The sequence below is a fragment of the Aedes albopictus genome, chromosome 2, assembly GCF_035046485.1.
Source record: "Aedes albopictus strain Foshan chromosome 2, AalbF5, whole genome shotgun sequence".
Classification (NCBI taxonomy): Eukaryota; Metazoa; Arthropoda; class Insecta; order Diptera; family Culicidae; genus Aedes; species Aedes albopictus.
In genome coordinates, this window is record NC_085137.1 from 332495563 (window position 1) to 332521562 (window position 26000).

Here is a 26000-nt window from a genome sequence, read left to right on the forward strand (position 1 = left end):
AATTTCGAGTCGGTTCCCTTCGTTCTGGTGAATGGCCTGACGATATTATATTAGATTACCACCAGATTGCCGATAATGGCACATTTATAACATATGGCAAAAAAATGTATACCAATAGTGTCAAAAAGATAGTTCAAGTTTTACTGTAAAAACAGTACACTAGCATAATTGAATTGACTTTATTGCTGAGTTCGTTACATGTCCACTGTTGTCACAATGCCAATACTCATATACGGTGGCGCCTTTGTTTACATGCGGCGAACAATATAAAACGATAAATCCAGTAAGTATACAAATACAATGACAGCCTATTCGGCCTAACAGCCCATTCGGCCTAATGACCCTTTCGGCCTAACTGCATTTGTTTATTTGTTAGTTACTATCAACAGGCTAATTACTGCTCTTGACAAGTGAAAGTCGATGCCATCAGCAACCCTATTAAAAAGTCTAAGAAGACCACCAAGGAACCCGTAAGCGGCATATATGCCGAGAAAAGTACAATAACTAAGTGTTAACAAACTGATAACTAGTGTTCGTTCCAGAACTCATTTTACAATATTGTGTTATCAACTTGGTAGTTCATGTCACCATTACCTGCCAAACTGGGGGCATCATCGTCGACAACAACAACGAAAGTTAGTTATCACTGACCATTGCAAATATCTTTCTGATAACATAATAAGTTTTCAATTGGATAAACTTGATCGATTTACAGAAGCTGTTATCAGGGTGCCTTTGATGATAACATGATGTGATATTTTATTGGTATCACAGGAATACTTGATTGTTATCATGTTTGTTATGTTGCCTGCTTATTCAGCCACAATGAGAACAAATTTAGTTAATTATTTTTGATATCAGATAACACAGTATGTTATCCGGTTGTTATGAAACTTTGCTCGGGTAGTTCGTGCGACGGACAGGAATTACCAAAATCCTGTGGTTTCGTACAGCTCTACTTTGTACATGCAGTTGGATAGTGCTCAGCAAAACCAGGCAATCGATCCTTGATGTTAACATATCTGAGATGAACAGAGCACAAATATGACACATTTGAAAGCGCTGAATGCATCTTTCCTCGTAAATTCGGCTCCTGGTCCACTGTGCAATGCTAGCGTAAAATATATCCTCATATTCCGCTGGGTCTCCTTCCAAAAAAATCAATACTTTTTCATGAGTTTCATCAGAAACTCCTGCAATTACTTATCCATTCATTTTTTTTTCTATATTGGACATTATTGGAACTTCGCTAAGACTTTTTTTTGCATATTTAAAAATTCCCTTTTGTTCTATGAAATTTTTATTGTGTAGTTAATTGCCTACCATTTTAGACTAAGATAATTTTCCATAGAAAAATCAGAGATACATATTTTCAACTTATTTTTAATTTGTACCATATCTAACGAAGACAAATTTAATTTGCAATCAGTCGAAATCTACTTTGGATCTCGTTACTGAGATTGAAGTAGAAATAAACATGAAAGAACACTTGAAGTGGACAATAAGCGCGGTTCATGTTTCTTTGAACTTGAAGCTTGTGCGGGTTCTTGTTTCCACGCTGCATTAGTCCCAGAATATGTACTATGAGACCGAGCTCCGGCGGCGCTTCTTCAATAGACGGTATCGCATTTAGGGTACCCGTTCCCGGAAAATGGAAAAGACTTTTGGGAGGGTGTGTCACAGCCACGGTGCTGTGGCTTATTGTGTCGAAGCGCGTTTGACCTGTTTCGAAATTGATTAAATTTTGATTGAGTTTGTTGACATAGGCTAGCACTGGGCGAACCTTTTTTATGTCCTTTTTGTATGCAAAAAAACGACAAATTTAATTTATTCGATACAGATTTTTTCTTGCCTTTTCAAACTGTGCAATGCGTTGAATGAATCATCACAAATTATATTTTTTGGTCTAAAACCAGCATTTTGTCATAACTTTTCGAAATCCTAATTGAAGGGCTACATACCTAGAGGTTGATAAAAAAAACATTTTTCAGTGCATACTCTGGAATTACACTATACTTATACTTAGTTTTCATTTTCTTAAGTAAAAGACTCTTATAAAAAGTTTTCGTTGCTCTATTTAACATACTCATCGATTAGTTCAAACTCCAAAGAATTTAAGGAATACACTCATTTTTCTTAATGCGTTTACATCTTCATTCGTAGGGGGATTAGGAGCATAATGGACACCCTAAGCAAATGAATAAGTTAGGCCTGTAAACAGAGAAAAACTTAACATATTATCAGTTAGCTTACAAGTTTAACCTGTTACCTACGTATTTCAATCATGTACAGCAGTTAGAATGTCTTTATTGTGAAGAAATGGTGAATTGTAAACCGTGTCACTTATAGGGCTGGCAGGAATGATACGGAGCGAATTGGACACCCATCGGGGCATGATGGACACATCTGCTTTTTGTTTTGCCATATCTTTGAGCCTGTTACGTAATTTGGAGGTTAATACTCTGCATATAAACACCATCTCAGACGTAACGTACAAAACATCAAAGTTGATTGAATAAACTTTATGCTAAAATAATCGACTTGATTTTTTTCCAAACTCACTAAAATGCCTAACAGTATAAGCAATGCGCGTAGGTAGGGTAAACAGGTATAATATGCCCCCCCTAAGCAGAAATGGCAATATATCTAAAACTTGCGCCTTATTCCATCTATTGTCCACTGCAAATCCTTGTTCCTAAAGTTAGTGAAGTGTTGCATGCAAACTTTGCCTTTGGAGGAGCGGCTATGGAAGCTTTGAAACGTTTTTCGAAAACGTTCCAAAATTTGCCTTATCAAAACAAACGGGGCAATACGCCCCATCAAAAGAAAAACGTCCAGCCCCGTGATAAAACTGTCCCAGGGAATAATTCCACTACATGCTTACCCTAGGAGGGTCTTTTAACAAGTGTTTAACTGCATAAAAGTTGCAAAATAACACAAGCGAACACAGCTAGCTTCGTTTACAATGGAGTCAGTTTACAAGAGGTAAAATATTACGCCAAAAGCGTCGATTTCAGACTTTTTGATATTTTTGTTGCTTTTCTGTACCAATTAACTAACGGATCAGCTTGATGGCAATTATTCAAGATTTCTAATCAATCACGCATGCGAAAAGCGCTTGAATCGCTAGAAAATGAAGGGGGGCGTTTTGCCCCGGTGGGGCGCATTATACTCTTTTACCCTACACCCATTTGTAATTGCCAGTGTTCATTTCGCCCCAAATTGACGACAACATCTATTTTTTATGGTGAAGACACTCAAACGCTTATAATACAGTCAGATCTTTTCTTACGCGGTTTTCATTTACGCGGCAGACTTTTTTTACGTGTTTTTTATTTGAAATTTGAACTGATTTTTTTACGCGGTACGTATCATCCGCGTAAAAAAACCGGACTGTATCTTATTTTCCGCAGCCCCAAAATTAAAAGAAATCCACCATATGAAATACAAATTTAAATTTTTTTCATGGTTATTTTGAAGGGATTCAAATGGTACCATCGAAAAATAAAACAATGACATGTTCCTTCAGACTTCTGCATTAAAATTTTAACGTAAAATTCAACGGTTTAGACAAAAACCGAGGGTATCTATTTCGTCCTGGGTGTTCATTATGTCCCGAATTCTTCTATTTGCTTCAGTCTTAATAATCAAATACAGTAGATTGCAAAATAAAAACGGATTGATAATTGACACTACGTGTCTATTAAGTGGCTGTTTATTACTCTTCTTCAAACAATTTCATCTGTCTGCTTCAGTGCCTCTACTTTCAACGATGAGACTAACTCCAACATGCTCAAACTCACAATAAGATAATCCACATGTGGAACACGTCTCATATTTTGTTTTTGTCTTCCTCTTATACCTACTCTATCATCTAGCCCCAACCCCACTCAATTTTCTCGGTTAGAAAACAATCCCTCTCCGATTCAATTCATTGCTGCAACACCATTTCATTTTTGCTTGGATAAGCTTCAGAAGGACTAGATACTGAAGGATTAATTACAATTTTATTTCTTCTACCTCTCTTTTTCCATGGCAACCTGAAGTGCTCCGAAGGCGACCAAACCCTGGATCGGGGGCTCGAAGCTGAATTGTCGGGGTGGCAATTCGCCTGGCCCACTGGAGGCCATCTTCTTCGGGCCGCAAGTGGGAGGAGGGGCCAAGTGCGGCGGTGGATCAGCTGGTCGCCTGTTGCACGCCCGCAACGTCCATAAGGAAATCTGTGCCTTGCTGCTGGGAGCGCTTGAATCGCTGAGGCTTTCGTTACAGGAATTTTGCACGGTGCTGCCGCATCAATGGGCAGCGCTGACGGGGTCGACACCCCTGTCCAACCTGGACACCGAACAAAGACTGAAGAAGCTGGCCGATTCGGCGAAGGTGAGTTTTGCTAATGGTTGATTATCTTTAAGGGTTTTTTTTTTAATTTCTAATTAAGCTAAACCCCAGCAATAATTTCAAATCGAATTAGTTTTGGGAAAACTTCTAATAGTAGTTTGCGTAACAAGATGCAGAATGAAGATTTTCACAGCACGAGTCGTACATTTATTCGTGTTTATCCCAGCTCTCTCTATTACCACAGCACGCAACTCTTAGCTGGTCTTTGTCATCGCGACCCGTGGAAGCATGACGCAGGAACTTGTGTGGCCCAGAGCTATGTTGGACGTTCTCCTTATCGACTCACCGTTTTACAGCCATCTACGTGTCCTTTCCCGTATCCACTCATCATTTCTGGCAGTATTCATGTTCGACACCTCCTGCTCAGGAGTGATGAGCATTGAACTACAACGGTCGCAGAGTTCTTATGTCCTCCTCCATCGATGATAGTTTGAATTTTAATGCTTACTTTCGTAAAAGGGCGAAATACTATATTTTTAATCTCATTTATCGTGGTGATTACGCATAGTAATTGTTTCCATGAGTGATAACATATGAGCTTCATATTTTTGCCTTTCTCGTACACTAAGTGTACTGGAAAGGCTATATATTCACTCCAAAAAAAAATATTTTTTGATAGAAGGCCCGGAGGGTCGAGTCAAATATACCAGTCAACTCAGCTCGACGAATTGAGGTGATGTCTTTTATTCCTTCTAAAAAATCTGCTCAACAGACACCCTAACAGGAAGGTTAGGGTAGTGTGGGGTTAAGGCCGTCTTCTACAACACTAGTAAAAGCCAGGACTACTCTCTCCTCGACCCACTAAAACACATTCCTATGGTCGCCAAACCCTACGTCTCTCCGGAACCACCAAGAAGGTATTGCTTCAGAGAGGGGCTAGTGCATATCGCACCCTCAAGGTTAGCTGCCGTAGCCTAGCAGCAACGAACATCGATGACTCGCTCTGGAGAGTCCATCACGGTAACATGCTGGCGCTTAGCCAGTTTCCCGAGTGGTCCTCGCAACTCCCTTTTTCCTCGGAAGGCGGGCAGGGTCAACCCCGCCCGCGCCCAACTACTTTGCAGACATCAAGAACTGATGCCCACGTGCAACCCGATCTGACCTGCCCGTAAAGGAAGAGTATCACTACCCTTCTGGCCCTATCAGACGCACCCGAAGGTTGCAGACAGCAGGGTCTCACCTACCCCGACCCTTGCCGGGGACCCCTTTCCAACCGCGGGCTCGGATCCAACCCAGTAGACCGACGCCACGACAGCACCGCTACCGGGACTTCCTCTCCGCGACCACTTAATCGCTGTAAGGGTCGATCTCGACCGCAGGGCACCGCACGCTATGTCCAAAGGGAAGTATTATGAAAAGTGAATGTACCTCCATTTTTTTTCGCTTGAATTGCGTTTTTGGACCTCTAGATTCAGAATATGTTCGATTTAAAATCATCCATCTTGGGGTTTTTTTTTTCACATACATTTTAATATGGGATGAAATTGACCTTAAAATGACTTTTTTCGACATTTGTATGGGAAAATAGTAAAAAAATCAAAAATATCAAAAAACCCAAGATGGAATATTTTAAGCCGCACAGATTCTGATACTAGAGGTCCAAACCTATGATCCTAGGGAATAACATTTTTTTATAATACTTCCCTTTCAACATAGCGTGCACCGGTATGACCTACGAAGCCGACTTCGAACCCCTGGACCACCTCTTGTACTGCATCTGGACTAACCATTCTCCGAGTCCACGCGTCACCTCCTCTGTAGTTCCCAGACGATGTGGGTAATAGCCGTTGAAACGGCGTTCCAGCCAAACTCATCCCTACACATCCTCAGGACCAAGTTGTCCGGAGTTGTGTCCTCTCCGCATGTGGCAAGCATGCGGTCACGCATTGTGCGAAAACGCGGGCACACGAACAAAACGTGTTCCGCCGTTTCCTCTAAACCATTGCACACTGGGCATTCGGGAGAATCCGCGTGCCCGAAATGGTGTAGATACTGTCGGAAGCAACCATGACCTGGAAGGACCTGTGTCAGGTGGAATGTAACTTCCCCATGGCGCCTATTAATCCAACTATCTACCTTCGGTATCAACCTATGGGTCCACCTTCCTTTGGTGGAACTGTCCCACGCGCGCTGCCATTTGACCATAGAGGCCATCCTGGCAGTCCTGCGTATGCCTCTTGTGCCGCGCATTTCGAAGCACTCCATGTCCTCACTGATAAGAATGCTGATAGGCACCATACCAGTAATGACACAGAGAGCGTCGTGTGACACGGTACGGTACGCGCTTGCAACCCTCAGACACATGAGCCTGTAAGTACTTTCCAGCTTCCGTCGGTAGCATTCAGTACTTAGCGCGGTACCCCACGCCGGGCCGCCATACCTAAGTATGGACGTAGCAACACTAGCCAGAAGCTTGCGCTTACTGGCGTACACCGCTGAGCTATTGGACATCATCCGGGACAGTGCCGCAATAGCTGTGGAGGCTCTTTTACAGGCATAATCGACGTGGCTACCGAAGGTAAGCTTATCGTCGATCATCACGCCCAAGTGCTTGACAGAGCGCTTCGACAGGATAGTTCACTCTCCTACACTGATCTCCGTCTGCTGCGCCGACTGCATGTTGTTAACAACCGTCACCTCTGTCTTGTGGTGAGCCAGCTCCAGTTTCCTGGACCGCATCCACGCCTCCACAACCTTGATCGAGTGGTCGGTAGTCAACTTCACCTCCTCGATCGTTTCACCGTAGACTTCGAGCGTAATATCGTCGGCAAATCCGACAATCACCACTCCCACTGGGTACTCAAACCTCAACACCTCGTCGTACATGACATTCCATAACACCGGACCCAGGATGGAACCTTGTGGGACTCCTGAGGTTATGTGAAAGCACTTCCGACCCACCTCCGTGTCGTAAACTAGTACGCGATTCTGGAAGTAGCTTCCGAGAATCTTGTACAAGTACTCCGGTATCCCCAGACGCAAGAGCGCATCGGCAATAGCAGCCCAACTGGCGCTATTAAATGCATTCCTTACATCCAGAGTCACTACCCCGCAGAAGCGAATTCCCCTCCTCTTAGGCTCGAGTGCTTTCTCGGCGGTTTTTGTAACCGACAAGATAGTGTCTACGGTGGACCTCCCCTTCCGGAAGCCATACTGATTGCTCGAGAGACCATTTACGCCCTCAGTGAACCTCAACATTCTATTGAGGATGATCTTTTCGAGCACCTTCCCCGCCGTGTCAATCAAGCATATTGGTCTATATGCCGACGGGTCTCCGGGTGGTTTCCCCGCCTTTGGCAATAGTACCAGACTCTGCCTCTTCCAAGCTTCTGGGAAAACTCCCTCGTCCAGGCATTTCTGCATAGCAGACCTGAACATCTCGGGAGCTTCTGCAATAGCTACTTTTAAGGCCAAGTTCGGAACTCCGTCTGGACCTGGAGCCTTACCTACGCTAAGGGACTTTCCTCATCGCCAGCCCCAGTCCCCGGCTGTCCTACGAAAGGAGGCCAAGGACAAGGATCATAACGCGGAAAAAGTCCTCCAATGATCCCCTCCAACATCTCTGGAGATTGCTCTGTAGGAGCCATCACACCTCTCGTCTTGGCCATAACGATCCTGTAGGCGTCACCCCACGGGTTCGTATTGGCACTCTGACAGAGAGGTGATGTCTGTGTGTGTGTGTATGTATATGTGTGTTTTTTTTTCTCCCAATTTCCCTCGGCAGAGAAACCCGATTGGAAAAACTTTACTACATGCCTCGATCCCCCTGGTACCACTGATGCGACTGCTTCAGGGGGGTATTCTAATGCCACACTAAGCCCTTCGGATACTGCTAACTTGCTCAGAAGAACAGTGTTCTCCCGGTGCCGACGGTGGAAGTTCTCTCGACACAAATGTTTCCATCCCGACCAGTACCAAATCCGGTGCCACGTTACTAACGACTCAGTCATGTCCCCGGCGGTGGATCATGCCTTCCCGATTCGCGGTTCGGCGCTCTCTGGTTTTCGTGCCACTTCTTCTGAAGCGCGCACAGCATCCCCGTTACTGCTCTGTCGACAGCGTTCCACGTGTCTTCGTCGTATGTTGAACCAAACCCATGCGTGCGATACATAAAATCGCGGCTATTTAGATAACCTGATGAACGGTTAGCAATAAAATGGAATCAGAAAACTAGTAGTATTCCAGAACCGGCTTCGTGTGCCCCGCCGGAAGTGGTTAAATGTAGATGGGAATCAAACCCATGTATGCGACACATCAAATAGCGGCTTTTTCGATAACCTGGTGTACAGTAAGCAGGAAAATAGCCTTAGACTACCGGTAGTGCTCTGGAATCGGTTCTGGATGTCCCGCCGGAAGTGGTCAAATATAAAAGTAAACCATAGGCGCCAACTTAGGGGGGGGGGTATGCCATAAAAGTTCAGCCTATTGGACGCAGTGGCTTAATTTCCCCAACAGGGGAGAAAAAAAAAAAAAAGGGGGGGGGGTGCGGTGCAAGCATAGTTTTGACTCAATCACCTTCCCTCCATAATTGACGATTTTTCGATTTTTCCATACCAAAAATCAGGAAAATCAGGCTTTACCCCCCAATAATTTGGCCTATTTGCCGCGTCTGAAGTAAATCAAACCCATACATGCAACACATCAAATCGCGGCATAGATGACCTGATGAACGGTTAGCAAAAACATGGTTTCAGATCATATTTTAGACAACCAGAGTATTCCGGTACCTGTTCCGGATGTTTTGCTGGAAGTAGTCAAATGCATATAACAGCCAAATCCATGCATGCGACACATTAAATCTCGAGCCTGAAATGTGCAGAAAAAAGTTTACCGAAGACTGTAGAGTGATTTTTAGTTGTGAAATAAATTATATTTTAGCTTGTTTTTATCGTCTTGGTATTGATCGGCGTCCAGTAATAGTAAAAGGTAGTTACGCAGTCAACTAAGAGGTCTGATATTTTTCAGCTCTGCCTATACATTGAACATAACATCGGAAATATGTGCCATCAAAAAGTTTCCCAACTCGATGGCTTGGATAAAATTGTTGCTTTTATAAATAAAGTATTCACAGGATTCAGGATGCTTACGTCGGCGGAAAGATCATGAGTACATATTCGACGTGAAAGGCACTATCACCACTAGGTGGATAAATCCGGGTTTTTCTTTTATTATAGAGGTTCTAAACCTAGGTTCATTTGCCTCTCTATGAGATAAATATTCAAAAACTATCATAAACAATTTTCAATCAACTCATTACTGTTTCTTTTTATTGTTTTACAGTTAATGGACACTGAAGATGATTTAGCGGCACGAGCCAATTCCGATATAGCACAACTGTGTGCAGAATGTATACTCTACTGGAGACGAGTACTCTCGGCGGCCACTCAACCCTCGGTACACAGCCTGCTCGCCAAGAAGCATCACACGTTACGAGTTCGCCGTTTTGCGGAGGGATTTTTTGTTATTGAAAACCCAAGACACGCCGCTAGTGGATGCTATGACTCAAACTACCAAAACTACGTGTCCATATGTGAAATGGCTCGGAGGTCCAGATATCTCTCGTCTCTCCCACCATTACCTGTGCATTGCACTGCATTAGACGGTGATGCCAATTCTTTACCATTGATCTTCGAAGATCGTTACACAGATTCCAAGGACTACAGCAAACGGCGATCTGGTAGCGAACCTCACTTGAACGGGCATCATAGTGGAACTCTTGGGAAGATGAAAAATCATCATCATCCAAATAAAATAGTTCCCATTGTTAACAACAAGGAATGCTCATGTGGAATTGCATCTTGTTATATTGAACCCATACCAAAAATGTGCAATAATTATATGGGGCTAATGACAACCCGCTATGCCTTGGGAGGTGATATTCTGCAAGCAAGCTTAACGATAACCCCAGCAGCAGCTGCATCACAGAATGGTATTTGTTCCAAAACTCTTTCTCGACATTCAGTTTCTACGCTTGTAGAGCCTGAGTGTCAATGGGATCAGTTCAAAGCTGTCTACGCCCCAGGAACAGCTATTACAGGTGGCACTCTTCCTACGCGACATAGCAAGTCACTGGATCAACTTGAAACTCAGAATAACACCTCCTCACTTCCCCGACAACACGTCCATAACGTCAATTATGATAACTTTAATCAAAAACAAATCATATACCATCAACCGGGGAATGCAATTATTCAAGCGATCCCATCCAAGCCTAAAAAGAATCCTGTACAAGCTGAAGACCTTCTGAAGAACATAAATGAGTTCAGAGAAAAATACAAAAATCCTGGAGATCCTCGCAAAACAACAAACTCCAACAGCTCTAACAGCACCAGCATATACGAGGTAAAAGATATAGCTCATCACACAGTAAACAACGTGCAAACTCTAAACAGAATGCCTAAGCAGATCAACGGATATGCCGTACCGAGAACAGACTACATCCATGAATTGAAACACCACAATCAAACACCAATGAAGCATGAATCAAATGGCCAACAAGCACCACAAATGCAATCTTGTTACTACAACTCTCTACCGAAAAACGCAGGCATGGGTCTTTCAATACCACCAAGAAACTCATATCCCCCAATTCGTAGTAAAAAGCAACAATCTACTGGATCTCTGAACACCACAAACGAATCGAACACAATACCTCGTAGCAACTCCTCCCAAATGCTGCGAATACAAAACGGAACGCCCAATATAAACAGCAACACATTGCCCCATCGACCGGTAGAATTTGCTCGGATAAGAGTTTCCGACTTCAAACAGATGGTCAACAATCAGCGACGAAACAGTAAAGGAGCCAACGGCACTAACGAATCCAGTAGTTCAAATAGCCCAGCCATAACTCCAAAGACTCGCATCAAACAAAGACGACTACTGTCGTCAGCCAGCGTTCCCTTCAAACTGGAAAATCTGGAACTGGAACAAGCAGGAGGCACGGCTGGCTTCAGTGAAAGTTTGCCCAACCTCGCACCTCCACCGGCCTTTAGCAATTCTCCGATGCCACCGATGCGATTGAGGCGGCGCCATTCCAGCAGCGAATCAACGTCATCGTTGAGCGAACAATCGGGATGGGTTTCCAGTCGAAGAAGCACAGGACCCTCTAGTCCGGACACGCTGAGAAACGATCAGAGAATTGTGAATGGTGAACAGCTACGGAAGAAGCTGCTTAAACTACTAAACGATCAACCCCGACTAATGGACAGGAAAAACAGCAATCAGTCGAACATAAGTGAATTTCTGGTTCGGAGCAATCAAAGTTCGATGAAATCTAAGTCCAACACTGATAATATAAAGAGCTCTGTTCAAATTGAAAACTGGAACAACCTAGAAAAGGAATGGAACGAGCCACGATCGATACAGAAAGGTACTGAAGGCAGGCGAAACACTCAACATTCTACAATGGAAGGACGTCACCAGAAAAGGAGTACTAAGAAAGAGAAATCTAAATCTGACTTCGATTTAGCTAACATCTCCGACTACGTATTTGACGATCTTCGATTACTTCCTCCACAGCAATTTCGTGACTTGGCACCGCCGCCACCAGACGAATTCAGAGACCCTCCTTCTTTGATAGAGGATATTCAAAAAGAGCTACCACCTGCTCCTAAAATTATACCTCCATCAAATCCCATACCGCAACCTGCAGCTCCTCATCAAACTCAACAGCCCCAACAACCAGTGCAGCCACCACCCCAACAGCCTTCTTCAATTCTAATTCCCCAGACTCAAGCTCTGCCTTCAATGATCGTACAGCAACAGCAGATCATTCCAGCAGCACAACAGTATCAAATTGTTCCAGTTCAACAAATCATCCAACAGCCACAGTACAGCAAACCAATTCAACCACCGATAAACCAGCATCACTACATCAAGAAATACGAATTACAAGCCATCGACAACCCACTCTACCACATCTACGAGGTAGTCAAAGCTCCACGTCCAGTGCTTAAATCGCAGAGCTCCAGCGAGCTGGCCGCCATGGCCAAATGCGCCGAAACGCTGAACAATCCCAATGCAATCATCAACAATAGCATACCGCAGCAAAACGGCCTCATGAACCACACCGCTCAGGAGAACCCAATTCCACCGGAGCGGAAATCTTCCATGCGTAATCTGGAACGAATCCAGCAAAAACCGGAAGAAGACGAAAACAAGAAACGTGTTGATCCACCCATGCAACTTCTCGAGTTCGAGAAGTGCCGGGAAGAGTTCCGCAAGCAAATCAGCTACTCCGGCTCGATCTACTCCGACTATCAGAAACTGGCATCCGAAATGCCATACTTCCACATCAGCGACGAGTTTCGACCATTCTCCACCAATGGTCTCCATCTGGTCATATGTGTTCACGGTCTCGATGGAAACTCCGCCGACCTAAGGCTAGTGCGAACCTATCTGGAACTAGGTTTACCCGGAGCCCATCTGGAATTCCTGATGTCCGAACGCAACCAGGGAGATACGTTTTCCGACTTCGAGACAATGACCGACCGGTTGGTAGCCGAAGTACTCTATCACATAGAAACGTACCAGCTGAATCCGACGAGAATTTCGTTTGTCGCCCATTCCCTGGGAACGATCATCGTTCGATCGGCACTAGCACGGCCTCAGATGCGACCGCTACTGTCGAGGTTGCACACCTTCCTGTCGCTGTCTGGGCCCCACCTGGGAACGCTGTATAACTCCAGCGGGCTGGTGAATATGGGTAAGTTTCCTATTGTAATTCGGGGTAGCATTGATCTTTTTTTCGATCTTTCATGATTGATTCGCTTGTACACGTAAATGTTATAGCCATTTCAGGTCTACATTCGTAACAGCAGCCAAACCTGCTATACTGAATAACGTTGCATATTTAACCATCGGAATTGGAACAATCAGATGTCTACTTGATGTTATTATAAACCTTTTGGACATTCACGGTTGTCAAAACTGTACTATAATGAAGTCCTTCAAGTCTCCAAGAAAATTTTTATGTGTTTTTACCATAAATAATAGCATTGCATAATCTACTGAAATCCGTCAAGCTCGTGAAAGCTCAAATGTCATTTAAAGACACTTTAGGTATATTCCAGGTCAGCCAAACTATCTTGGAGTTCATAACTTCAGGTCTTCACTCGTAACAGCAGGCGTATCTGATATACTAATTAACGTTGTATAATTAACCCTAAAAGGGATACCTTCATGGCCTCAGTTTCGTCACCTCGCTGAGTGTGTTCCATCAAAGACGAGCTCTATAAGGCGCCTGGGGTCCAATGGACCCCAGGTATCCCTTTTAGGATTAATCGCGATTACTGGACCGACCTGAAGTCTACTATATATTATTATGAATCTTTGGGATATTATGGGTCGTCCAAACTGTCCTGAAGTTTAACTCTTGACGGTAACAGTATTTATTCTCCCAGTGAACTGTACCATTACTTATCCAACTGTAATCTGTAATCACCATGGAATTTCGTGAGTCATTCCAAGATAGTTTTGAAATATTCCAGATCAACCAAACTACTTCGGAGACCAAAGCTTCAGTTCCACACTTGTGATAATAGCTTTTTCCAGTACGTAGTGTTAATCCACTGTATTTACCATAGTAGTTCGAGGAATAATAAGCGTTGTTATATAGTTTTGGGCTATTATGGGCCATTCTTACTGTTATGGATCTTAGTTTCATAAAAACATCTACTGTAACATGAGGTGATTTCGTTTTAGATAGTAACGTTACACAACCAAATAGGATCTATGAACCTCTTAGCTCTCAAGTACCGCTTCATGAAATATTTGTGATAAGGCCGTTACAAATATTTATTTCACTTTTTGTCCCACCACTCTTTGGCTGGTCGAGGGGGGGGATAAAAATAATAAAGCATTTATTCTGAAAAATATTAAAAACTCATCGGATTTCTGAAAGAATTTTCAGCAAGACCCGATATTTTGATAAATATTTTTCATCTGCCCCCTCAAAATGCGAAATCCAGCCAAAAATTTTTGAAGGGGTGGGGAGACAAAAAGTCAAAAATAAATATGTATCAGCCTAATTTAGGTCATCCAATCTTTCATGGAGTACACCTAAACCTTGTTTTACGTCCACTATTGGCTTAACGAAATAAAATTCTACTGCCAAAATAATTATCAAAATAAACATTTTTATATTTTTGTAAACTTCTCCTAATCACGGAGATGTTTTAAAAAACATAAAAATGTTGAGTTAGCTCATTGTCTTGGCGGTAGATTTTTTTGTCACTTAGCCAAGCATGGACGTAAAAAAAGGACGAGGTGTACACAACTTTATATCTACACTTGCAATGCTATTCTGCTACACTAAATGATACATAATTAACCATATTTACTAATAGAGCAATTCCAAGCAACAGCATCAAAATTAAGAAAAAATTTTAATTCATGATTTTCTATTGAACTGAAACTTTGCACAGTTTTTCAGTTCCATCTAAATCGCCATTTTTCGATATCAAATTTTTATTTTGAATCACGACTAACTTTTCAAAAGGGTATATGTGAAAATGGTTCAAAAATATTCAAAAATCTGCACAGCCAAAATAGTTCGTTCATTTGCTATGAATTTTTCAGCAAAGTTAGATAACTAAATGGTGATTCGTAAGAAAATATACACTGTGAAAAAAATCTTTTTTAACATGAAAAAATATAATTTTTGCCACAAAAACTCAAATAACTCAAAACCCTATCTTTTTACCAACGTATTTTTTTTAGGGAAGACGGTACATTATTTTAGCAATCTACCATAAAAATTTGGTGATGGTAAACTAATAAACAAAAAAGTTATAACATTTCAAACATTTCACAATTTTTCACATTTGGTAAATATTTTTTTCTGTGTAAATTATTTCGGTCAGAAATCGCAGTTTGATGCTGATTTTATTGTTCAGCAAAGTTAGATATGGGGATTAGGGGCATAATGGATACCCTAAGCAAAGGAGCATGTTAGGCCTGTATAGCAGACAAAAACTTATAGTTATTTATGTAACGAGTTGCAAAAAGATGATTTTTTCAGCACGAGTCGTACATTTATCCAACGAGGCTAGCCGAGTTGGATAAATACGAAGAGTGCTGAAAAAATCGAGTTTTGCTACGAGTTCCATACAAAATTTTATGCAATGATTTTTTTCATAATGCAACCCATTTGAATTGCATAATGTTCATAATGCAACTCAAATGAGTTGCATTATGAACATTATACAATTATTTTTCATTATGCAACTCATTTCAGTTGCATAATGAATTAGTTCGGAAAAATTGGCCATTATGATACCAAAATGAATTATATAAAATGTAAATTATGCTACTGAATTGCATAAACATATTATCAGTTGGCTTACAACTTTTACTAATTTCCTACGAATTTCAATCATTTACAGCAGGTAGAATGTCATTATTGTGAAGAAATAATGAATTGTAAACCGTGTGTTTTTAGGGCTGGCAGGAAAGGTACGGGGCGAAATGGACACCCATCGGGGCATAATGGACACCCCTGCATATTTTATGCTGTATCTTTGATAATATCGACCAGTTAAGTAGTTTGCCTACGGAGATCAATACCACATATATAATACTCCATCTTAGACGAGTTTACATAACATCAAAGTTAATTAAATAAATTTTAGGCTAAAATAATCGGATTCATTGTTTCCAAACTTTCTAAAACGCCTAACAGTATGCAACGCGCGTACATCCATTTATAATTGCCAGTGTTCATTTCGCCCCGAATCGACTACAACATTGAAATTGCTATTTTGAGTAAGTTCTGATCAAAAATATAATACTTTATCCATTGTTAAACATGTAAAAGAGCTAACAATTCACTTGTTTTAATGTTGAACACACTCAAACACTCGTAATACCTTATTGGCTGCTGCTTCGAAATTATAAGAAATCCACCATATGAAAAACATAGTTCAATTTCAATGATATTTTGGTTATTTTGAAGGAATATAAATGGTACTTTTGAAAAATAGAACGATGACTTGTGCCTTTACACTTATGCATTAAAAGTTTTACATAAAATTCAACGGTTTCGGCAAAAACAGAGGTGTCCATTTCGCCCCGGGTGTCCATTATGCCCCTAATCCCCCTAACTAAATGGTGATTCCTAAGAAAATATACACTGTGAAAAAAATCTTTTTTAACATTAAAAAATATCACTTTTGTCACAAAAACTCAAATATCTCAAAACCCTATCTTTTTACCAAGGTAATTTATTAGGGAAAACGGTCCATTGTATTAGCAATCTACCATAAAAATTTGGTGATGGTAAACTAATAAACAAAAAAGTTATGACAATTCAAACATTTCACAATTTTCACATTTAGTAATAATTTTTTTTCAGTGTAAATTATTCGGCCGGAAATCGCAGTTTGATGCTGATTTTATTGTTAATGGCCTTGCGTGAGTAAAACAAGTTGTTTGTATTATGTATTATGTATATTATATGTACAGTAATGTTCCGATTTTATCACGCCCTCCGCGCATTGGTTGTTAATTCATTAATTTGCTGTTACATTTGAGAAAAGGTGTTTTCCCTCTTCTTCAAGATGAATGTTGAAAGCGTGTTTTGCAACGTTAAAAATATTGAAATGGGTATAGATGTTGAAGAATATTTCAAAGCATTTTGGAAAGGGGCGTGATTAAATTGTTTAAACAGATGTCGCTAATGGTACGGTGGCATGACTCTCTGCACTTAGCACTTTTGGCAATTTCTCAGTTGTTGTCGTTTTCGAACTTCCTGCGCCCTGCTTTACCGATGATTAGGGACAATGAAAAATCGCGATTTCGCGGACGCCGCGAAATCCGCAAAATTGGGCAATGGTTGCGAAATTTAAGAAATCCCGCGAAATGACGCGAAAGCTGTGAACATTTAGAAAATAACCTCAATTATCCACCAATTTTAAAATTTTAGACAAAACAAGCTGATAACTTTTCACAGTGTAAAGTAATTAACGATTCTGAATCTTTCGAAATAAAAGTTTAATGCATTTTACATCTACTTTTTTCTGATGTTTCATCAAATTTGTTACTTTTTCTGTAATTTTATAATTTTTCCTTACAAAATCCACGTAAATTAATAATTTCGCATGCGAAATTGGTGTTTTCTTCAACGATACGATCAAAAACATGGTACCGCGAAATCACCGCGAAATTCTCAATGTTAGCCCGCGAAATTTAAGGATTTTTGCCGCGAATTTCCATTGTCCCTACCGATGATATACAGATGGCTCGTTTGTCAAACGACCTTGGAGAAAGCGACTGTTCATGTTGTTCGTTAGATTATAATTAGAGGGTCTTGTTTCCCGGACTGAAAAAAACCCCGGGATTCGGGATTTTTATTTTTCAAATCCCGGGATTTCCCGGGATCCCGGGAAAAATCAAAATTCCATTAAAGTCATATAAAAAGTAATGGAATAAATTCTAAAACATTTTTATCAAATTTCATCGACAAAAAATGTTCAAATAACATATTTTTTATCTACACCATCGAATAACCCCGGTATTATTTTTATTGACAAAAATAGTTTTAAGTATTGGCTTTTGAGTGCTCTATAATCTCACAACAACAAGTTCTAGGTAGAATTCGAAGAGAAGATTTCTTCGTTTTTTTAAGATATTTCTAAAGATAACATCATTTCTGGAGGGATGAAGAATCTACTTGAATCCTTGTTTTTCCTCGGAGAAATTTCTCTGACAGCGCTTGTATGGAAAAGGTTGCAAGAGTGATTTAAAATGTTTTAATGATAACTTTTTAAAGTTTTTTCCAACTTTTTGGTCATTAAAGAATTCTATTTTAATCAAATGCATATAAAAATGACAGAATTTCTGTTATTTGGTAAAATATTTCAAGAAACAGTTGGCAAAAAATCCTGAGTATTACACGGCCAGTCCTCCTTAGAAATTCTTGTGGAATTGCCTAGATCATCTTGAAAAATCGTTTGAAGAACCTTATAAAGCTTTTCTAAAAATTGTTGAATGAAATCTATTAGAGATTCTTTTTAACATCCAGGAGTTTTATTCAAGGACTTCGACAATTCCATCCTTAAACACCTCTGATCCTTTGGCAAAACTGCAATTTTCAACAATCTGTCAAAAATTTTCTTGCTGTTTTTTGTAAGAAACTCTTAATTTAATGTATTTTGTTACCAATAGGACTATTGGCACGTAAAATGATATTGGAAAAATCCCAGCCCAAAAAGAGCTGGTCCCACTGCTGTCTGTTCGTTTACCTCGATTATTTTGGTTGAAAAAACTTCCTTAAAAAATCGGCAGAGAACATAATTACGGAGTGCCTTTTTTCTGGAAAAAAAATTTACTTGTAATTTTTCCCTTGATTGCTCCATAATTTCTTGTCCACAGTATTTTCATGATTTGATTAAGGAATTATTATCAGGACTATGAGAGGATCATCTATAGAATCTATGTGGCAATTCTATAAAGAATCTTGATAGGAAATTCCCAATAGGTTTCTCAGCGAAACTCTCTGAGGATTTTCTGTCAAATTCAGAAAGGATTCTCTCCTAAGAGGAGTCGCTGCAGAACCATGAGGGTTTCCCAATAGAATGTTGAGATTTTTTTCTGCAAAATCCTCAAACAATTCTCTGCATAAACCTGAGAGAGTTCTATGCTAAATCCTAAGAGTATTCTCTACAGAACCCAGAGAAGATTTTCCTTTAGAATCTACACACGTTTCTCTGCAGAGATACGTATGGAACTTTTCTGAACTTAGGGAAAATGTCGCAAGGTATTCTATTGGAAAAATATTTTATAGATTACATAAAATAGTACTGGAGAACTTTCGCCAGGAATTAATTACCCATTTTCCTGAATGACAAGCCTCCAAAAATTCGGCAATTATTCTGTCAAGATATATGTGAGCTAAATTTCGCCATTTATTTATTTATTTGCATTATTTTTTGGAGATCGCTCCAGAAACTTTTGAAAATATGTATCACCTAGTGTAGTACCTAATTTTCGAAAAATATATTTAAAAAATGCAGAAGTTCCACCTGAAAATATTTCACATGTTCCACATGTTTCCTCGCAACAAATTCTGCTACGTAAAATGTTGCAAGAAATATGACCATACTAGATGGACTTGTAATAGCTTAAAATAAACACTCAGAATCCACATTTTAGTAATTTCCATAGAAAAAGATGGCCTCAGGACCTGCCAGAAAGAAATTGTTGCTGCTTTTTTTATTTTCGGGAAATCCCGGGAAATTTGGAAAATTATCCCGGGATTCGGGATTTTTTAGATCCCGGGATTTCCCGGGATTTTTGTCCCGGGAAATCCCGGGCAAGACCCTCTAATTATAATAAACAAAATCACTTATTAGTTTTAACTGACTAGTTTGGTGTTGTTTGCTTGGCTGAAGAAAAAAATTACTATAAAATCTTTAATATCCATAGCAGTAGTATTTTTTTGCTTTTTCGTGAGTATTGTCATGGTATGTATACAGACAAACAAACGTAACACTGACAATGAATTTTTATTGAGCACGCCTTTAACGATCATTTTGAATCTTATATACGCGTATATAAAACTTTCATTATACAGCTTTCGTCTTAAAAATAAGTTTAATTCCATTTTTTTCTTATAATCAACAGCTTTTCAACACTATCAAGGGATTTTTTCATCAGTCACGTACAATAAAAAGTATGACACTCTCAATATTTTTGATCACAACACTGGATCGCGTCTAAGTTTCAAATAGATACTATAGTAATTATGAATAATCAAACAAAAATATCCATTAACAAAAATGGGCCATTTCCCATAAAAAAATGACGTTGGTAAAAAGATAAGGTTTTGAGATATTTGAGTTTTTGTGACAAAGATCATATTTTTTTAGAGTAAAAAAAGAAATTTTTTACAGTGTATATTTTCTAAGGAATCATCATTTAGTTATCTAACTTTGCTGAAAAATTCATAGCAATCGAACAATCCGTTTTTGCTGTACAGGTTTTAGAATATTTTTGAACTATTTTCGCATACACCCTTTTGAAAAGTTAGTCGTGAGTGAATATGAAGGTTTAATATCGAAAAATGGCGATTTAGATGAAATTGAAAAACTGTGCAAAGTTTCAGATATTTTTGAAATGGTCGCTCAGGATCGACTGACATGACTCCGTGGAATTCCTCAATATTCTTCAAAGACTAGTAAGCATTGTTTTGTACCGTTGAAACATTTGTGCTATTAAAAGTTACGTTACCTAGTCTAACCCACCCACCTCCGTGAACTTCTGTAAAACTCAGAAACATTCCAAAATACCTTTGAGATATTTCAGGTTCACTAAACTTCCCTACATCCAAGAACTTCCTGGTAAGGTTAAGATATGACGAAGCCACATCTCTCTCTCTCTTCTTGGCGTAACGTCCTCATTGGGACAAAGCCTGCTTATCAGCTTAGTGTTCTATGAGCACCTCCACAGTTATTAACTGAGAGCTTCCTCTGCCAATGACCATTTTGCATGCGTATATCGTGTGGCAGGCACGAAGATACTCTATGCCCAAGGAAATCAAGGAAATTTCCTTTACGAAAAGATCCTGGGCCGACCGGGAATCGAACCCGTCACCCTCAGCATGGTCATGCTGAATACCCGTGCGTTTACCGCCTCGGCTATATGACGAAGCTACATCTCGAGCACAAATCTGAAGGCGAATGTGGGACGCGGACAAGGATAAGGACTGCAGCCACGAATCGAGTGCTGTGAAGATCTTTTTATTCAGTTTATACAGTTGGTAATGTTGTGTAACTCAAAACAACAAAAATATATTATTACGGCTGTAAACTCCATGTTATATGTTGTCCATATTGCTGGACAGTGTGTACGATTCTCAATATCAAAATATCACGAAGCTAGATCATAGGCTCTGATAGTATTCTGTGAGCTCCAGTATGTATAATAGATTATAAAACATATCTCTATATAGCCGAAACAAAAACTTCAATTGCTGTAGATGCTAGATTTTTAACATCATAATAGTTTGGATGACCCCAGCCGATCGCATGATGTCCATTGAACATTCAGAAGATTTACTGTACATGCTAGATTACAAATCGTAGCTATGTAGGGTGGGGCGGGGCAAGATGGGTCGCGGGGCAAGATGGGTCAGTGCCATTTTCGGGCGCATTACTTATGTTCTGATTATGTTAATAATTTTGTTAGATGACCAGCATGAATATACAAAAGTTTGGGGCATTGATTGAAAAATTATTCACTCTCATTGGAATTAAAAAATAAAATGATTTTTAGCCATTTTTCTTATGCGATACATTCCATATAATCCCCATATAAACGGCCGCGGGGCAAGATGGGTCACCTTCAATTTTGAACGTATTTTTGGAGCATTCCAAAGTTATTTATTTTTTATTACAAAACTATCTCATAAATGACTTCAATCAAGCGGAATGAACGCTCAAAATTATAACATAAAATTATGATAATTTTTTAGTGAAAACGTCGATTTTCAAATCACCTTAGGATCACTCAAATCGTAAAGTTTTTTATATTCCAAATAAATTTATAAAATGTTCACTAGTAGCTCTTGTTTACTCAGTATGGATATGGAGCATATATGAATGCCGAACAAATCTCATATTTTGACGTTTTTCGTTTAGAAAATGTGAATTACTTAAAAGGTGACCCATCTTGCCCCGCACTTTTTTCACGGTGCAAAATCGATCACTTTTTAAAATTGCTTGCTTAACGTCATATTTTGTATTTAATGAACTTTTTATCGACTTTTAGCATAGCTAACTAGTGTAATAAAGAGTAGCGGGCGAATACAAACCAATACGATTTGTATTTACAAAGTTATGGTGATCCATCCTTAGGTGACCCATCTTGCCCCGCCCCACCCTATAAAGAATGAAGTTACCGTTAAACGCGTAGACTTTAGGATCTAAACTCAAGAACAGTTTGGATGGCCTACTATATCCCGACTGATCTGATACTGTCTATTTAACTTTCAGAAGACTTACTGGACATTATGGGATAGAAATCGTAGCTTTGCATAATGAAAAAAGTTACCGTTACACCCGTAGACATCAGAATCTGAACTCAAGAACAGTTTGGATGACCTACAATATTCTGACTGATCTGATACTGTCTATTGACCTTCCAGAAGACTTACTGGACATGATGGATTACAAGTCGTAGTTTTGAATAATGAAAGAAGTTCCCGTTACACACGTAGACTTTAGGATCTAAACTCAAGAACAGTTTGGATGACCTAGAATATCCCGGCAGATCTGATACTGTCTATTGAACTTCCAGAAGACTTACTAGACATGACAGATTGCAAGTCATGGGTAGCTATGTTTGATGAAAGAAGTTACCATTACACGCGTATGCTTTAGAATCTAACCTCAAGAACATTTTGGATGACCTAGGATATCCCGAATGATCTAATACTGCCTATTGAATTTTCAGAAGATTTACTGGGCATGATAGAATACAAATCGTAGCTTTGTATAATGAAACAAGTTACCGCCACACTCGTAGACTTTAGGGTCAGAACTCAAGAACAGTTTGGATGACTTAGGACAGGGGTTTCCAGACCTTTTGCTTCGCGGTGCACTTTTAAGAAATGAATCGTCGCGCGGTGCATTCTTTCAAAATTTCTATTTTTTTTTGTTTGTTACAAAATTCTAGTGTATTTTTCGATGCCACTTTCTGGTGCATACACTAGACATGTCGTTGAAAAGGCTTTCTTTCACCGATCTTGTAAAACTATGACTATTACTTGTATTTCTTTATTACTTGTATTTCTTTATTACTTCATTTCGTTATTTTCTTGTATTTCTTTATTGCTTTTTTGCTGGTGTTTTTTTTTTCGAAGTTCCAGTTCAGGTCTTCGAGATTCTTAGCGAAATCCTCAGCAGATCCCTGGAAAAATTCAATAAAAAAACATTTTTGGAGGACTCCTGGTGAGAAACTCGGTAAAGTTCTGCTTCTGTACATATCAGATTTGTTACATAGCTTCTAAGACTATTATTCATAATTCCTGGAGATATTTATAAGAGCTGGTAAGATTATCCTCAGTATTCATGCCAAACTTATAAGAATATTTGATGAAATTTCCTTCGAAAATAATGAGCATGTTCTCTGAGATTAACTTGTAAATTGATGCAGAGACCCCATCTCGAATTGTTGAAGATAGGTTCTATACTTGAACCTTAAAAACTATGGTTGATTTCCGACGCGACCATTGAATATTTTCCTCGTGTTTGTTTGAGATATCCAAAGATCTCTAGAACTGTGATTTTTCTATGGTCTTATCAGAAACTTTCCTACAATTCCGCCGTAAGATCGCTTTGTTCTGAATTAATTTGAAATTTTCTAAAGTCTATAATAAAATGAGTATCTTCCATTGAAGGTACAGTGAATAAGCCACAACTTCAAGTTAAAAAACAAACTTTTGTGAGATACTTACTACTACGATGGAACCAAAATCAATTTATTTTGGTTTTATGATGGTTAAATCAGGCCTCCTATATTCTGTGTATCTAAAAGATATATTTGGAGTGATTTAATTACAAAACAACACTCACTCAACACGATTGTGAAGGTAATACATTTGGAAGACACGCGGTGCACTTAGCAAAGCTTTGCGGTACACCAGGTGCACCGCGGTGCACGATCTGAAAACCGCTGACTTAGGATATCCAGAAAAAATATTGTGCATCATATACTGCCCTTTCTATGCTATTGAGCACCAAAACCACAGAAATACGTAGAAAAAAAACTCTATGATAACGCTTGGAAAAATTCCGGCTTCAAAGGGTTAAAAAGGTTGTTGTTTATTTGATTTTTTTAAGTATCCCGCGCGATCCCGCTATGTTTTTATGTGCTTCGATAATGTATGAGCACATTCCTTTGTGGTAGTGAAGCGGACCTGGTTGGATGGTCGAATCCCACTCCCGACAAACTCACAAAATGTGAGTTTTTTTCTTCGGAAGGGAAGTAAAACGTGGGTCCCGAGTTGAACTAGCCTTGGTGGTATGAATAACTTTATCACAGACTCTAGCTGAAATAATGTTTCTTAATAAGCTACAAAGCGCTGCTGTTTTGTGTTTGTTTCAAGCAGCTGTATTATAGGTTGGGACTCGATTTGTACATCTTCCGGCATCTTTTCCGGAGTTGGATTAGAGGGCAATAAAAGCAACCATAATGAGTTTACAACACTGAGATAGATAGCTGTAAACTATTTGTATAGCAGATATATATCCTGCTTAAAGTTTTTTTGACAATACTGTTTACATCCGACAAGCCTTGTTACTATACCAATCGATTCTTTATTACAACTTCTAGCTGTAATGATATCGCATAAAGAGCTTCAAAGCGCAGCTAGTTCGAAGATTAGTCAGCATAACAAATTGTACTGTATAGTAGCAGCTATTTTATTAGTGGCGACTCATATTCGATTAGTTCAAAACTTAATATCATTCGGAACATCTCCCGCCGGAGTTAGAATAGAGCGCAGTACAGGCAACTCCAGCAACAAGTGATTAGCGTTCACTGCTTCAATTCGACTGTTACACAGCAGAAAGCAAATGACTAAAGCTTATAGCGCTAAAAATGTTAGTTGGGACCAGAGTTTCTCATTGCTCATGTGTACATAAATGTGACAACGAGCCTCTTACCAAATTGTCTCCCAGCTCTTCAAAATCGCAGTGTGCTGCTAGGAGGCTCACGAAAATCTGGTGGGTGCGAGCTAGGTACCTAGCTCCCGGGGAGCTCGTCTCATGCGCTGCGTGAGCTGTTGGTATCTAAGGTGAAAAACAACTTCTTGGTAACGAAGAACCTCAACAACTTTTTTCCGTACACAACTCAAGTGTCTGGTTGGTCTATACGATACGACTAGGGATTCTCAATGCAAAGGTTAAGGTTTCAATTCTCGTTCGTTTAGAAGTTTTTGTCGTGAAATTTTGTAATTTAATCAGCGCATGAGACGAAGCTCATGAGACACATCTTGAGAAAAATGAGGCGCACAACTTTCAGTCTCAAAATGTACAGAGCTCCTGGGTGCTCGCTTGCCATGTGGCTCCCGCACATAGGACTACAGCACGTGTACATCAACTCTGGTTGGGACACCATATGCTACTGTTGAGAAATTATTATTCATTATTATTGTCATATTTTACACGCTGCCCATATGTTAAACCAATTTCCTAAGTTTGACTGAAGTTATACATATTCTGTACACCCTATAATAATGTTTTCTCACGTTTTCAGAAATGGGCTCTGGGGGATGCTGTTAAAAATCTGTGAAAATCAAGATGACTAAAAGCGATTTTTGTTCTCTTTTCAGGTATGTGGTTCATGCAAAAGTGGAAGAAGAGTGGTTCTCTTCTGCAGTTGTGCCTACGCGATGCACCCGACCCTCGGCAAAGTTTCCTGTTCCGGTTGAGTCAACGCAGTACCCTGCACCACTTCAAGAACGTTCTCCTGTGTGGCTCCTCCCAGGACCGGTATGTTCCTCCGCACTCGGCTCGGCTAGAGTTGTGTAAGGCCGCTGTCAGAGATCAGTCTAACCTCGGTGTCGTCTATCGGTAAGCTTATTCCTAATAGAATTTCTTTGA

The 26000-nt window shown here is 39.9% G+C and overlaps 1 protein-coding gene across 1 annotated transcript in view; it reads left to right on the forward strand.

Moving 5' to 3' along the window:
* The window catches only part of LOC109426171 (uncharacterized), a 275931-nt gene that overhangs the window by 245870 nt on the left and 4061 nt on the right, over nucleotides 1-26000 (forward strand). The window contains exons 5-7 of the mRNA XM_062852538.1: nucleotides 4047-4377; nucleotides 9676-13102; nucleotides 25730-25970. Of these exons, the coding sequence (XP_062708522.1) occupies nucleotides 4047-4377; nucleotides 9676-13102; nucleotides 25730-25970 (3999 nt within the window). The remainder of the gene's footprint in view (nucleotides 1-4046; nucleotides 4378-9675; nucleotides 13103-25729; nucleotides 25971-26000) is intronic.